Source organism: Bufo gargarizans, chromosome 5 (genome assembly GCF_014858855.1).
Source record: "Bufo gargarizans isolate SCDJY-AF-19 chromosome 5, ASM1485885v1, whole genome shotgun sequence".
NCBI lineage: Eukaryota > Metazoa > Chordata > Amphibia > Anura > Bufonidae > Bufo > Bufo gargarizans.
In genome coordinates, this window is record NC_058084.1 from 229,579,007 (window position 1) to 229,591,303 (window position 12,297).

At 42.0% G+C, this 12,297-nt stretch overlaps 1 protein-coding gene across 8 annotated transcripts in view; it reads left to right on the forward strand.

Moving 5' to 3' along the window:
* PTPN3 (protein tyrosine phosphatase non-receptor type 3) overlaps positions 1-12,297 on the forward strand; it is a 1,297,151-nt gene that overhangs the window by 666,134 nt on the left and 618,720 nt on the right. For all 8 annotated transcript variants that reach the window (XM_044294788.1, XM_044294784.1, XM_044294789.1 and 5 more), the window contains one exon: positions 9,824-9,897. In XM_044294788.1, coding sequence (XP_044150723.1) covers positions 9,824-9,897 — 74 coding nt within the window. The remainder of the gene's footprint in view (positions 1-9,823; positions 9,898-12,297) is intronic.

A 12,297-nucleotide genomic window follows, 5' to 3' on the forward strand; every position in this document is an offset into this window, starting at 1 on the left:
GGGTCCTAAACTTCCCTCTCCCCTTTTGTTTATAAAAGATATTATTGATTTGGCGCCCAAGTAACTGAGAGAAAGCTGCCCATTTACCTTTAGATCTTCAGAGATTGCCGCCTCGCAACTACTTGATCAAGAAGGCTGTGTTCTCTCTGATCCTGAAATATGTATGTTGCTAAATACACCGATTCACAACCCCACCCTGCTGCACTTCCTCAAGACAGAAGCATTTCTCTGGGAAAAAAAATGCCTCCCAAACAAGGGAATCCAACTGGTTTGATGAAATGCTGTGTAGTAAGGTATACCCATCCAAAACTATTTCTAAAATATATAGACACCTGAAGTGGCCGTCCTCCCTTCCTAAACGTGCAATCTTGGGCCTCTGGGAAAGGGACTTATAAAGGAATCTGTCACCTCAAGAAATCGCAAAACTTTTAATTTCCCCCCCACAAGATATCCAGGTGTATACACATCCAAGAGAATAATTACAAAATTCTTATGCACTGGTACAAAACTCCAGATAAAACGTGTATGTACAGCTCATAAGCCTCTGACGTTTGCTGAAGGTGTCACGTATCTAAAGGTACATTCATGCACATCTGGTGGTCCTGTGATGTAATCAAACCTTGGTGGCATAAGATAATTTAATTATGCAACCAGATATGTCAGTCATCCCTCCCCTGCACACCTGAGCTTGCCCTGATATCCCTGGGGATGGGTAGTATAGGACCACACAAATCATCCCTCTTCTCACTTTTACTGGCTGCTGCTAGACTACTCCTACCTACGCTCTGGCTGTCCTCTGAAATCCCTTGTATTGACCACTGGACCAATAAAGTTGACCAGATATATAGGATGGAGGAAATCTCTCATTGGGAATCACATTCTAGATCCTCTTTCCTAAAAGTATGGTCACCATGGAAAATGTATAGAAAATGTGTATAACAAGCTCTATCAACATGTACCTATTTGAGGTTGATCACCTGTCCAGGTTCTGCTAGAAAGACCCTTTTGCCTCGCCTGGCCCTTTCCTTGCACCATAGGAAATATATTCTAATATTCCTGACATTCTGTTTACCTTGTCTTGTACTTATGCCTAATAACAGCTGATACCTGTCAATGTTGGGCTTATTCGCCCGTTAGTTACTTGATCCTGGGACAATTTTTTTAATGTAAATGTTGCCTTCTTTTATGTCACGGGTAGTGTTCTCATATTGTATATTATAGCTTATACCATGCTATGAAAAATAGAAAACAATAAAAATTGTCAATAAAAAAAAAAAAAAGGATGGATGGCACAGCCCTGGCCGCTTTAAGTATTGCTTCTTTATCTTGAAAGTTCAGGAAGTGGCTTATAATGTTCCTTGATGGGTCGTTTTCTTTAGGGCGCGGGCGTAATGCTCGGTGTGCCCTTTCTATGATCAACATAGAAGGACCAAAGTCTCCAAGTAAGGAGGCGACTATTTTCATAATAGCTGCTGGGATATATGCGGCTGAGACCGATTCAGGGATCCCCCTGAACCAGAGGTTATTTAGTCAGCCACGGTTCTCCTGGTCTTCCAGGCATGAATAGAGCTGATTTATATGCTCTTGGCAAAGTGAGAGAGATTGTGAGACCGCCACGCTATGGTCTAAGGTAGCGGCTTGTGTGGCTTCTAATGAGTCCACCCTGTGGCCTATTTGCTGAACGTATTTGGCCACCTCTTGTAGTTTGGAGTAGATAGGGTTCAGAGCCTCTTCCAAGGCTTGCTTAATGAAGTGAGAGATCAGGAGGTTTTGTGACTCACCGATCTCTCCGGACTCGTCCTCACAGTCAGATAGGCCTGAAGCACGGGAGCTTGCGGTGCAGCAGAGAGCTGTGGCCATCTTGGGATGTTTGGTCGGTCCGGCTGCATGCTGTTTCTTCAGGAATTTTGTCATGTCTGACACAGCTGGAGACACTTTTGTTTGTGGGGCAGAATCCCCATGCTTAGATCCTCCATATTTGACCATTTTGTGAAGGGTTTGCTGAAAAATGCTGTCCCCACAGCAGGTTGAAAGCAGGAGCTTCAGCCAGACGCAGCCATTCAGCACTGGCGCTAGCTCCGCCCCCCGACATTATACTATTTTAGATGTGAATAAACCCCTGCTATGCATAGGTGACAGGGAATAAAATTTCTGAAATGCTTTTTTAATTGATGTGCACCACCTCCTTTGATTCAATGCTTAAACTTAAGTTGTACCACATTTGCACTTTAATAATTTGTCTCACATTTCCGCTATACTCTTTTGGCCCACATTTGCGCCTCAGTAGCTTTTCCCACATTTCGGCTTGAATCTTTTGGCCCACTTTTGGCTTCTGTAATTTGTACAACATTTGCGCCTCAATAGCTTTTCCCACATTTCCGCTTGACTCTTTTGGCCCACATTTGGGCTTCTGTAATTTGTGTAACATTTGCACCTTAATAGCTTTTCCCACATTTCCGCTTGACTCTTTTGGCCCACATTTGGGCTTCTGTAATTTGTCCCACATATGCGCCTCAGTAGCTTTTCCCACATTTCTGCTCGATCCCAAATTTTTTAAATAAATGTATTTCCCTTAAATTTGGTCTCTTTTTCTCACGCTCCCTCTCTGGCGTGGAACCCTGATTCGCCGATAACCGTGATCAACATGGTAGGCTCAGAAAAGACCATCGAAAGTTGATAGAGAAGATATCCAAATGGATGCTGGATGTCACTGGGGCACCTCTACATAGGTGACAGGAACATGAATTAAAAATAAATTGTCAATTACATTGTCAGGTGACATTTTTCAAATTTTGCCGGATAGAAACCCCTGCTCTGCATAGTTGACAAGGAATAAAATTCAAGAAATTCTTCATTAATTGATGCACGACACATCCTTTCATTCAATGCTCAAACTTTAAAAAGTTGTCCCACTTTTATGCTTTAATACTTTGTCCCATATTTCTGCTCTATAATTTTAAATTTGAAAAAATGAATCCTCCCTTGGATGTGGCTTCTCTTTCTCCCACTCCCTCTCCGGCCTGGAACCCTGATTGCCCGCCACCTGTGATCACGATGGTAGGCACATAAAAGAACATCAAAAGTTTATAGAGCAGATATCAAATTTGATCGTGAACATCACGGGGACGTTCGTCATGGTGGGGCAGTAAGTATGCACACGCCTACACGAACTGACTGGCAGGGGTCAGCACCTGCAACTTCTGGGTCTCCAAATTGGGCACATGGCCTGAGCTTGCCCTTTACCCCTTGGAGGTACTGGCCTGCCTTGCAGCCAGTGTATTGTCTGAACGTGTGTTTAGCACGATGGGAGGGTTATATTTCCCAATGTTTTGGGGTGTACCCTAATTTAAAAAAATAAAAAATGTTAAACCAAAAACTGTGTAGGCTACCTCCTCCTCCACCGCCACTTCCACCTACATCGCCACACCCACCGCCTCCTCAACCTCCTACTCCATATGGACCTCACCCTCCTAGATCAAAATTATTATTTTTTATTCATACGTATTTTATGTTATTTAAAGTCATTTCCCTATCCACATTTGTTTGCAGAGCACTTGCCATGCTCTTAACCACATTTTGATGACATTTGCAGCCCTCTAGCCCTTTCCATGAAAACTTTACAGCCATTTTAGTGCTCAAAAGTTTGGGTCACCATTGACTTCAATGGGGTTGGGGTTCGGGTTCAAGTTCGGGTCCCGAACTCGAACTTTTTTCTGAAGTTCGGTCGAACACGTCAAACCCGAGCATCCAGGTTTCCGCTCAACTCCTAGTCATCAATACCTGATAGTTGGGGGTCCAACACCTGACAATGGGCAGTGTAATGAACAGGAAGCAGTGCTCACATGGAGCGCTGCTTCCTCTTTAAACATGATCAGCAGGGGTGCCGGGTGTCAGACCCCTGCCGATCAGATATTGATAACCTATCCTGAGGATCAGTAATAAGTATAAAACCTCTTCATAACCCTTTTAATGTTAGCAGCTGTAGAAAAAAAAAATCCCCTATTACAGGGTCATTTTTATTAATTTTTTTAAATACACCAATTTTTCTTAAAGGTCCTCTTTATTTTTCCCTCTTCGGCATTGTGCCTGAAATGCAAACTTATATCTCTCTTTACTATCTTCTTTCTTCTCCTTTCTACCTTGGAGGCCTTTTCCCCTACCTGATGAATCATTTGTTCCAATTCACTTTCTTTATACTGTTTTTCTAAAACTGCTCCTTCAAAACTAAACTTTACTAGTGGTAATCCTGTTTATTAGAAGTATTTGCTGAAACTGCCCTTGGGGTACATTTTGTAACTAGGGACCAAAGAGACATGTCATGTCAAAAGATTAATTTGTATCAGTCACTTTGTAACAGTTTTCATTGTAGAAGTAATAAAGAATCAAAATAAGGTCCTCAAGCCATACATTGACTATAATGTATTATATTTATTCATGATTTTTAATAAATACATCAAGAAAAATATACAAATATAAATGTATATAAATGTGTGAAATAGAAATCTCCAGTGCAGAAATAGGCAGACCGGCTGTGGGCCCAGCACCTTGTATAATAATGTTATAACCATAGATCCATCTAAAAACAAACCAATTTTTCAGTGAACATTTTAAGGATATCAGAAAAATTATACTTAAATATTTACCTATTTTGAACCAAGACGATATGTAAGATTATTGGTGGAGGCTAATATTCTGTCTCCCAGTATGCTTGTTTCCAACAGGTGGCCAAAACTTGGCTTTGTCAGAAGGGTTTATTTTATTGTAGCAGTGGTCGGTGTAACGTGCAGAATTGCATTTAAAACCTCTAGCATTAGGGAAACTTCATGATTGATAGCATGATTGCATATATTATTTTTTGCGTCAAATGTGATCTGTATTATGTAGGTTGTACTACTAGAAAGCTCAAAGAATTTATATATGAACGTCTATTTTACATTGACAACATATCTTTCATTGATTTACAGCTCTACTGAACATTTTAGATTCTTTGGTCTAGAATGGGTTAAATGTCCTTTACGGGGTGGGGACTGGAAGAAAAAGCTGCTATTACGGGAGACATTCTGGATACTAGAATTGGAAACAAGATATCCCAATGGACTATAGCAGGCATGGCCAACCTCCTGCTCTCCAGCTGTTGTAAAACTACAACTCCCACCATGCCCTGCTGTAGGCTAATGTCTGTAGGCAGTCTGTGCATGCTGGGAGTTGTAGTTTTGCAACAGGTGGAGAGCCTCAGGTCAGGTTGTAGAAGTGACTAGTTATATACAGGGAGTGCAGAATTATTAGGCAAGTTGTATTTTTGAGGATTAATTTTATTATTGAACAACAACCATGTTCTCAATGAACCCAAAAAAGTCATTAATATCAAAGCTGAATATTTTTGGAAGTAGTTTTTAGTTTGTTTTTAGTTTTAGCTATTTTAGGGGGATATCTGTGTGTGCAGGTGACTATTACTGTGCATAATTATTAGGCAACTTAACAAAAAACAAATATGTACCCATTTCAATTATTTATTTTTACCAGTGAAACCAATATAACATCTCAACATTCACAAATATACATTTCTGACATTCAAAAACAAAACAAAAACAAATCAGTGACCAATATAGCCACCTTTCTTTGCAAGGACACTCAAAAGCCTGCCATCCATGGATTCTGTCAGTGTTTTGATCTGTTCACCATCAACATTGCATGCAGCAGCAACCATAGCCTCCCAGACACTGTTCAGAGAGGTGTACTGTTTTCCCTCCTTGTAAATCTCACATTTGATGATGGACCACAGGTTCTCAATGGGGTTCAGATCAGGTGAACAAGGAGGCCATGTCATTAGATTTTCTTCTTTTATACCCTTTCTTGCCAGCCACGCTGTGGAGTACTTGGACGCGTGTGATGGAGCATTGTCCTTCATGAAAATCATGTTTTTCTTGAAGGATGCAGACTTCTTCCTGTACCACTGCTTGAAGAAGGTGTCTTCCAGAAACTGGCAGTAGGACTGGGAGTTGAGCTTGACTCTATCCTCAACCCGAAAAGGCCCCACAAGCTCATCTTTGATGATACCAGCCCAAACCAGTACTCCACCTCGCTGGCGTCTGAGTCGGACTGGAGCTCTCTGCCCTTTACCAATCCAGCCACGGGGCCCATCCATCTGGCCCATCAAGACTCACTCTCATTTCATCAGTCCATAAAACCTTAGAAAAATCAGTCTTGAGATATTTCTTGGCCCAGTCTTGACGTTTCAGCTTGTGTGTCTTGTTCAGTGGTGGTCGTCTTTCAGCCTTTCTTACCCTGGCCATGTCTCTGAGTATTGCACACCTTGTGCTTTTGGGCACTCCAGTGATGTTGCAGCTCTGAAATATGGCCAAACTGGTGGCAAGTGGCATCTTGGCAGCTGCACGCTTGACTTTTCTCAGTTCATGGGCAGTTATTTTGCGCCTTGGTTTTTCCACACGCTTCTTGCGACCCTGTTGACTATTTTGAATGAAACGCTTGATTGTTCGATGATCACGCTTCAGAAGCTTTGCAATTTTAAGAGTGCTGCATCCCTCTGCAAGATATCTCACTATTTTTGACTTTTCTGAGCCTGTCAAGTCCTTCTTTTGACCCATTTTGCCAAAGGAAAGGAAGTTGCCTAATAATTATGCACACCTGATATAGGGTGTTGATGTCATTAGACCACACCCCTTCTCATTACAGAGATGCACATCACCTAATATGCTTAATTGGTAGTAGGCTTTCGAGCCTATACAGCTTGGAGTAAGACAACATGCATAAAGAGGATGATGTGGTCAAAATACTCATTTGCCTAATAATTCTGCACTCCCTGTATTTACAAAATTGTGGGATTTTTCCTGTGATATCTCCATTAGTAGCTAAGTCTGAGTTTCAGTTTTTTAATGTTTTTAATAAAAAAATGGATTTCATACTGTTGAACGGGAAATGTTTTTTATTCTACTTTGATTATCTTGCACAAGTCTGTTTCCTGCACCAATGCATTTGGGAGACTTAGTGGAGATTATTAAAGTAAAACTCCCGCAAATGTTTTTATTCTCTGACCTGCTAGAAAGGTACATGATGTCATCTGTAGTGAACGTAATCTTCTCATCAGTGACTGTATATGTGAGTTATCCCTTCCCTTCTAATGTTAGTTGTGTCATGTGACCAACTCTCTGATCTCCAACTGAAACAGGACAGGAAGTCATTTACTTCTCTGTTCATTCCTATGAGACTGAGGGTCCCATAGGAATACATAGAGAAACTTCCTGTCCACACATAAGATGTGTCATTTGGAGAGTCTGATTGCTGGTCACATGACACAGCTGAGAAGCAGAAGGTAGGTTATAACAAATACAGCCACTGGTAAGAAAATTACATTCACTACAGATTACATCTGTACCTTTCTATTAGGTCAGAGAATAACATTTTTTGCGGGAGTTCTTTTTTAATTAAAGCATAGGGGAAACTTACCAAAAACATTCTTTCAAGAGATTAGGAGATTCTTCCTTAAATTTCTGTGGAATGGAAAAAGACCTAGGCACGCACATGACCTTTTAATTAGTAGTAGAACGAGGGGCGGTTTAGGACTTCCTGACACTTTGAGATATTACCAAGCAATACAACTAAATAGATGGTTGGAATCAGTGGACCCCCAGAGACAACCGGACATATTTGAACTCATGCAGCATAGTGTAGGACCTACACTCCAACGGCTTCTCTGGTTAACGGACACTGGTCAAAATCAGGGTAAGGTTACTGACCCCTTATTGAAGGGGATAAGAGAAACATGGAAGGAACTAGGCAAAAAGTTAGCACCTGACCCGTCCCCTCTACTGCCCGGAATCATCATTCCAGACCTCTTGGGTAATAATGGTGATATTCATCAGGAAGTATGGTCACTCCTAGCCCAAGTCAGACTGGGAGAGCTCATCCCAGACACAGAAACGTCTATATTAAGCAGGCTTCCAGAACGAATAAAAAACTCTCCTAGCTTTTTTCTTACAAGGGCATACATAGGTGCTGTGTGTGGAGGACTGAGAGAGAAGCTCAACTCAGCAAGGCAAATTACAGAGTTTGAAAATACCACTGTCCCCACTTCGTAAACAGAGGGAAATCTCAGCAATCTATGACTTAGTGGGAGCTGAGGGCGAGGCGAAGAAACCTTTATATGTCAGAGAATGGGAAAAGTAGCTTGGTATAGTTTTCTCAGAGCAAGAACTTAAAAAACTACTGGCTTTTTCGCATGGCTCATCACCATGCACGCGTCTGCAGGAAAATCATTTCAAGCTCCTTTCCAGATGGTATAGAACTCCTGAGTTCTTGCATAAATGTGGGCTATCCCCTGACAGGTCTTGCTGGAGATGTGGCGGAGGAGAAGGATCTCTATCCCACATATGGTGGACATGCCCTCTAATCATCCCTTTTTGGGAAGGTGTTAATAAGATCATAAATAAAGTCTCACCGGCTGGGCTAAAGATCACTCTCGAAATGGTATTCTTCTCACTTCCATCCGACCTTTACAGACCATCCAAACACAATTTAGTAACCCATCTCATAGCTGCGGCCAAAGCCATCATACCTCTCCACTGGAGAGACCCTAATGCTCCCTCAGTGAAGGAATGAATAGTTAAAGTGAACCAAATTTGCAACTTTGAAGAAATGACAAGCTGGATCAACAGAAATCATGAGAAATGTATGAAAACCTGGCTTCCTTGGACGCTGTTGGGCGAGAGCAGTGAAGCAAATTCCCTTGACACCCGTGTAGCAAGCTAGAAGAGACCTGGCAATATCTGACAGATGCCCTAATTTCGGGTTCTGTCCTTTAACTCGCATATAACACTACAGTGTGCTAAAACTGCTTAAACGCTGTCTATCCTCTCCCTCCCCACTCCTCACCCCTTCTCTTCTCTCTCCTCTAACTATAACCCCACTTTTCCTTTTCTTTCTCTTCGTTCCTCTACAGTACATAACTGTGCATATTATCCAGGTAGCCATAGCCCCTCTAGGCACTCAATTAGACTGTCACTGAATAGATTTCTTATGCTTCTAGGAGTCACATAGGAGTTAGCATTTATTGCTATAACATGAACTACCTTATATGGCTATATGATGTTACTTTAAGTAATTGTTATCTGTAATGCTTATGTACTTGTGCCATTGGCTTGGTGTTATTCCAAGCTATGGCCAACAGGCTATTGTCTTTTCTTTTTCTGTATCTTGATTGGAAAATTTTGAAAATAAAGAATTTACAAAAAAAAAAAAAAAAGCATAAGTGGGCTCCATTAATGCTACTTGTATTAGAATATGGTTGTATGCAATACCCTTTTAAAATACTCAGCTACTGTCTTCCATATCTATGTGACATCAATCCGATTGCACCTGATTGCATTATGAGTATGGTAAGAAATATTAAATACGTGGGGGGTCATTTACTATGAGAAATATGCCTATATGGCATATTTCTGGTGCAGATTTGCGCTGTTTTCTGTGACTTTTCCCTGCTCACGCCAGGACTAAAAAAAAGTATGCATTGCATGGGCGAGGAAGGGCTGTTAGGCCTGTCTTATTCATTATTTTCTACACCTGTTTCAGGTGTAGAAAATAGTCTAAGCTGACCTGCTGGCTTAGATTTAGACCCACGTATAAAATGCCGGTCTAAATAAATGACCCCCATAGATTTTTTATTTTTAGCAAATTTGTGTATCAAACTTGACATACACGAAATCTAGCATAAATATTTGTCATATTGCACATTAGCAGTTATATTTATGTTATAAATTATGGAAATTAATTGACTGACTTTTAAATTAAACTGACTTTTTCTCACCAGGATCTACTAATTGGAATAGCTTCTGGCGGCATAGCAGTATATAGAAAACATATTTGCACCAGCTTCTATCCATGGTAAAGCCAAACTTATTTCCCATTACCATATATGCATTTCTTATAGGAAATTTGCTGTTTTAATGTTACATTCATATTTTTGTTACCATTGGCTAAGGTGTTTTCTATGCAGTTTTGTAAATTTTCCAGCATACTGGTTTTAACTGTATTAATTTGATTATAAGATGATCTAGATCGGACATTTTATAATGTATATGCCTGCAGTGAGTTGAATATAATTCAGCATGAGGAGACCACAGAGTGATGAGGTGGCAGCAGCATGAGGAGACCACAGAGTGGCCAAGTGACAGAGTGGGGAAGTGGCAGCAGCATGAGGAGACCACAGAGTGGCCCAGTGACAGAGTGGTGAGTTAGGGGGCGATACCAGTAACAGCTAAAGATGGTGGTTGGCAGTAGGAGCACCTGGCATTGGGTGTGTGGCATCAGGCAGGTGGCATTATTAGAAAAGTAGCTGAAGCAAGTAGCCAGAAGACACAAGTCTCTTTTGACAAAGTTTGGATGTGGCACCATGGAGGATCTAGTCTGATGCATCAGGCACTGGTGTGTGGAAATCCTGGCTGATCCACACCTGATTCATCTTCGCAAAGGTCACTTTCTCTACATTTTGGGTGGACAGGCGAGTTCTCCTTGGGGTAAATATGGCCCCTGCTCCACTAAACAGGCGTTCTGATGCCACACTGCTGGCCGGGCAGGAAAGCTTGTCCAGGGCAAACTCGTCCAGTTGCGGCCACAAATCGAGTTTGGATGCCCAGTAGTCCAGGGGATTTTTGATGTGGGGTGCAGTCCAAGTATGCCACAACCTGCTGGTCTGCTCCATGTCTAGCTGCTGCTGCTGGTGAGTAGTTTCTTCAGTAGGCAGGTGAAGAAAACTGCTCATCAGCAACTCTAGACTTATATCGCTGCTCATGGAGCAGGTACTGCTCCTGCCAAGTGTTGGATTATAATAGGGACGTTCGCGTCGGCATCCCCGGGCTCGGCATTGCAGGGGGGGGGCCCAACGCTGCCCCGAACGCCCACATACTGCGGCGGGGCACAGCATCACATAGTTGCCTTCCCTGCTATCTATCACCGCCATAGGCTTCAAGCCTAGTAGGCCTGAGGCCTATGTGGTGGTAAAAGCCCGGCGCGGCATGCGTGATGACGTAATCGCGCGCCTATATATAGGCACGCACAGGGCTTTGATGTACGCCGCCTGCCTCACAATTGCGGAAACAGGTAAGTATTAACCTTAATTTTTATTTTTTGTGTGTGCCAACTTTGGGGGGGCAGAGGAGGACATATTACTACAGAGACAGTGGGGGCAAATGTTTCCATGGGGGCAAATTACTTAATTGGGGGCAGTGTGGGGGCAAATTACTTAATGTGGGCAGTGTGGGACAAATTACTTAATGAAGAGCAGTGTGGGGGGAAATTACTTAATGGATGGCAGTGTCGGGGCAAATTACTTATTAGGGGACAGTGTGGGGGGTTATTACATTGTGGGGGAAAACTACTACATGGGGAACAGTGTAGGGGGAATTACTACATGAGAGGCAGTGTGGAAGAAATTACTGTATGGAGCAGTGGGGGGGGGGGTTACTATATGGGTGAAGTGTGGGCGAAATTACTATATTGGGAGTGTGTGTAGGAAATTACTATATGGTGGCAGGTTGGGGGAAATTACTATATGGGGAAGTGTGGGGGAAATTACTATCTGGGGCAATGTCGGGGTAAGTTACTATATGGGGCAGTTTGGGGTAAATTACTATATGGGGCAGTTTGGGATAAATTAGTTTATCGGGGCAGTGTGGGTGAAATTGCTATAGGTCTTCTGCTGTTGTAGCCCACCTTTCTTTCCCATTCTGACATTCAGTTTGGAGTTCAGGAGATTGTCTTGACCAGGACCACAACCCTACATGCATTGAAGCAACTGCTATGTGATTGGTTGACTAGATAATCGCATTAATGAGAAATAGAACAGGTGTTCCTAGTAATTCTTTAGGTGAGTGTATATTGTCCTTGACCTTATTTACAGCTCCACGGGTCGGTGCTGCCGTGCACTTTGGCGGACAACCACAGGCTCAAGAACTGGCCCACTTTCTGTTTAACATACAGTGGGATGCGAAAGTTTGGGCAACCTTGTTAATCTTCATGATTTTCCTGTATAAATAGTTGGTTGTTACGATAAAAAATGTTGGTTAAATATATCATATAGGAGACACACACAGTGATATTTGAGAAGTGAAATGAAGTTTATTGGATTTACAGAAAGTGTGCTATAATTGTTTAAACAATATTAAGCAGGTGCATAAATTTGGGCACCACAAAAAAGAAATGAAAAATCAATATTTAGTAGATCCTCCTTTTGCAGAAATTACAGCCGCTAAACGCTTCCTGTAGGTTCCAATGAGAGTCTGGATT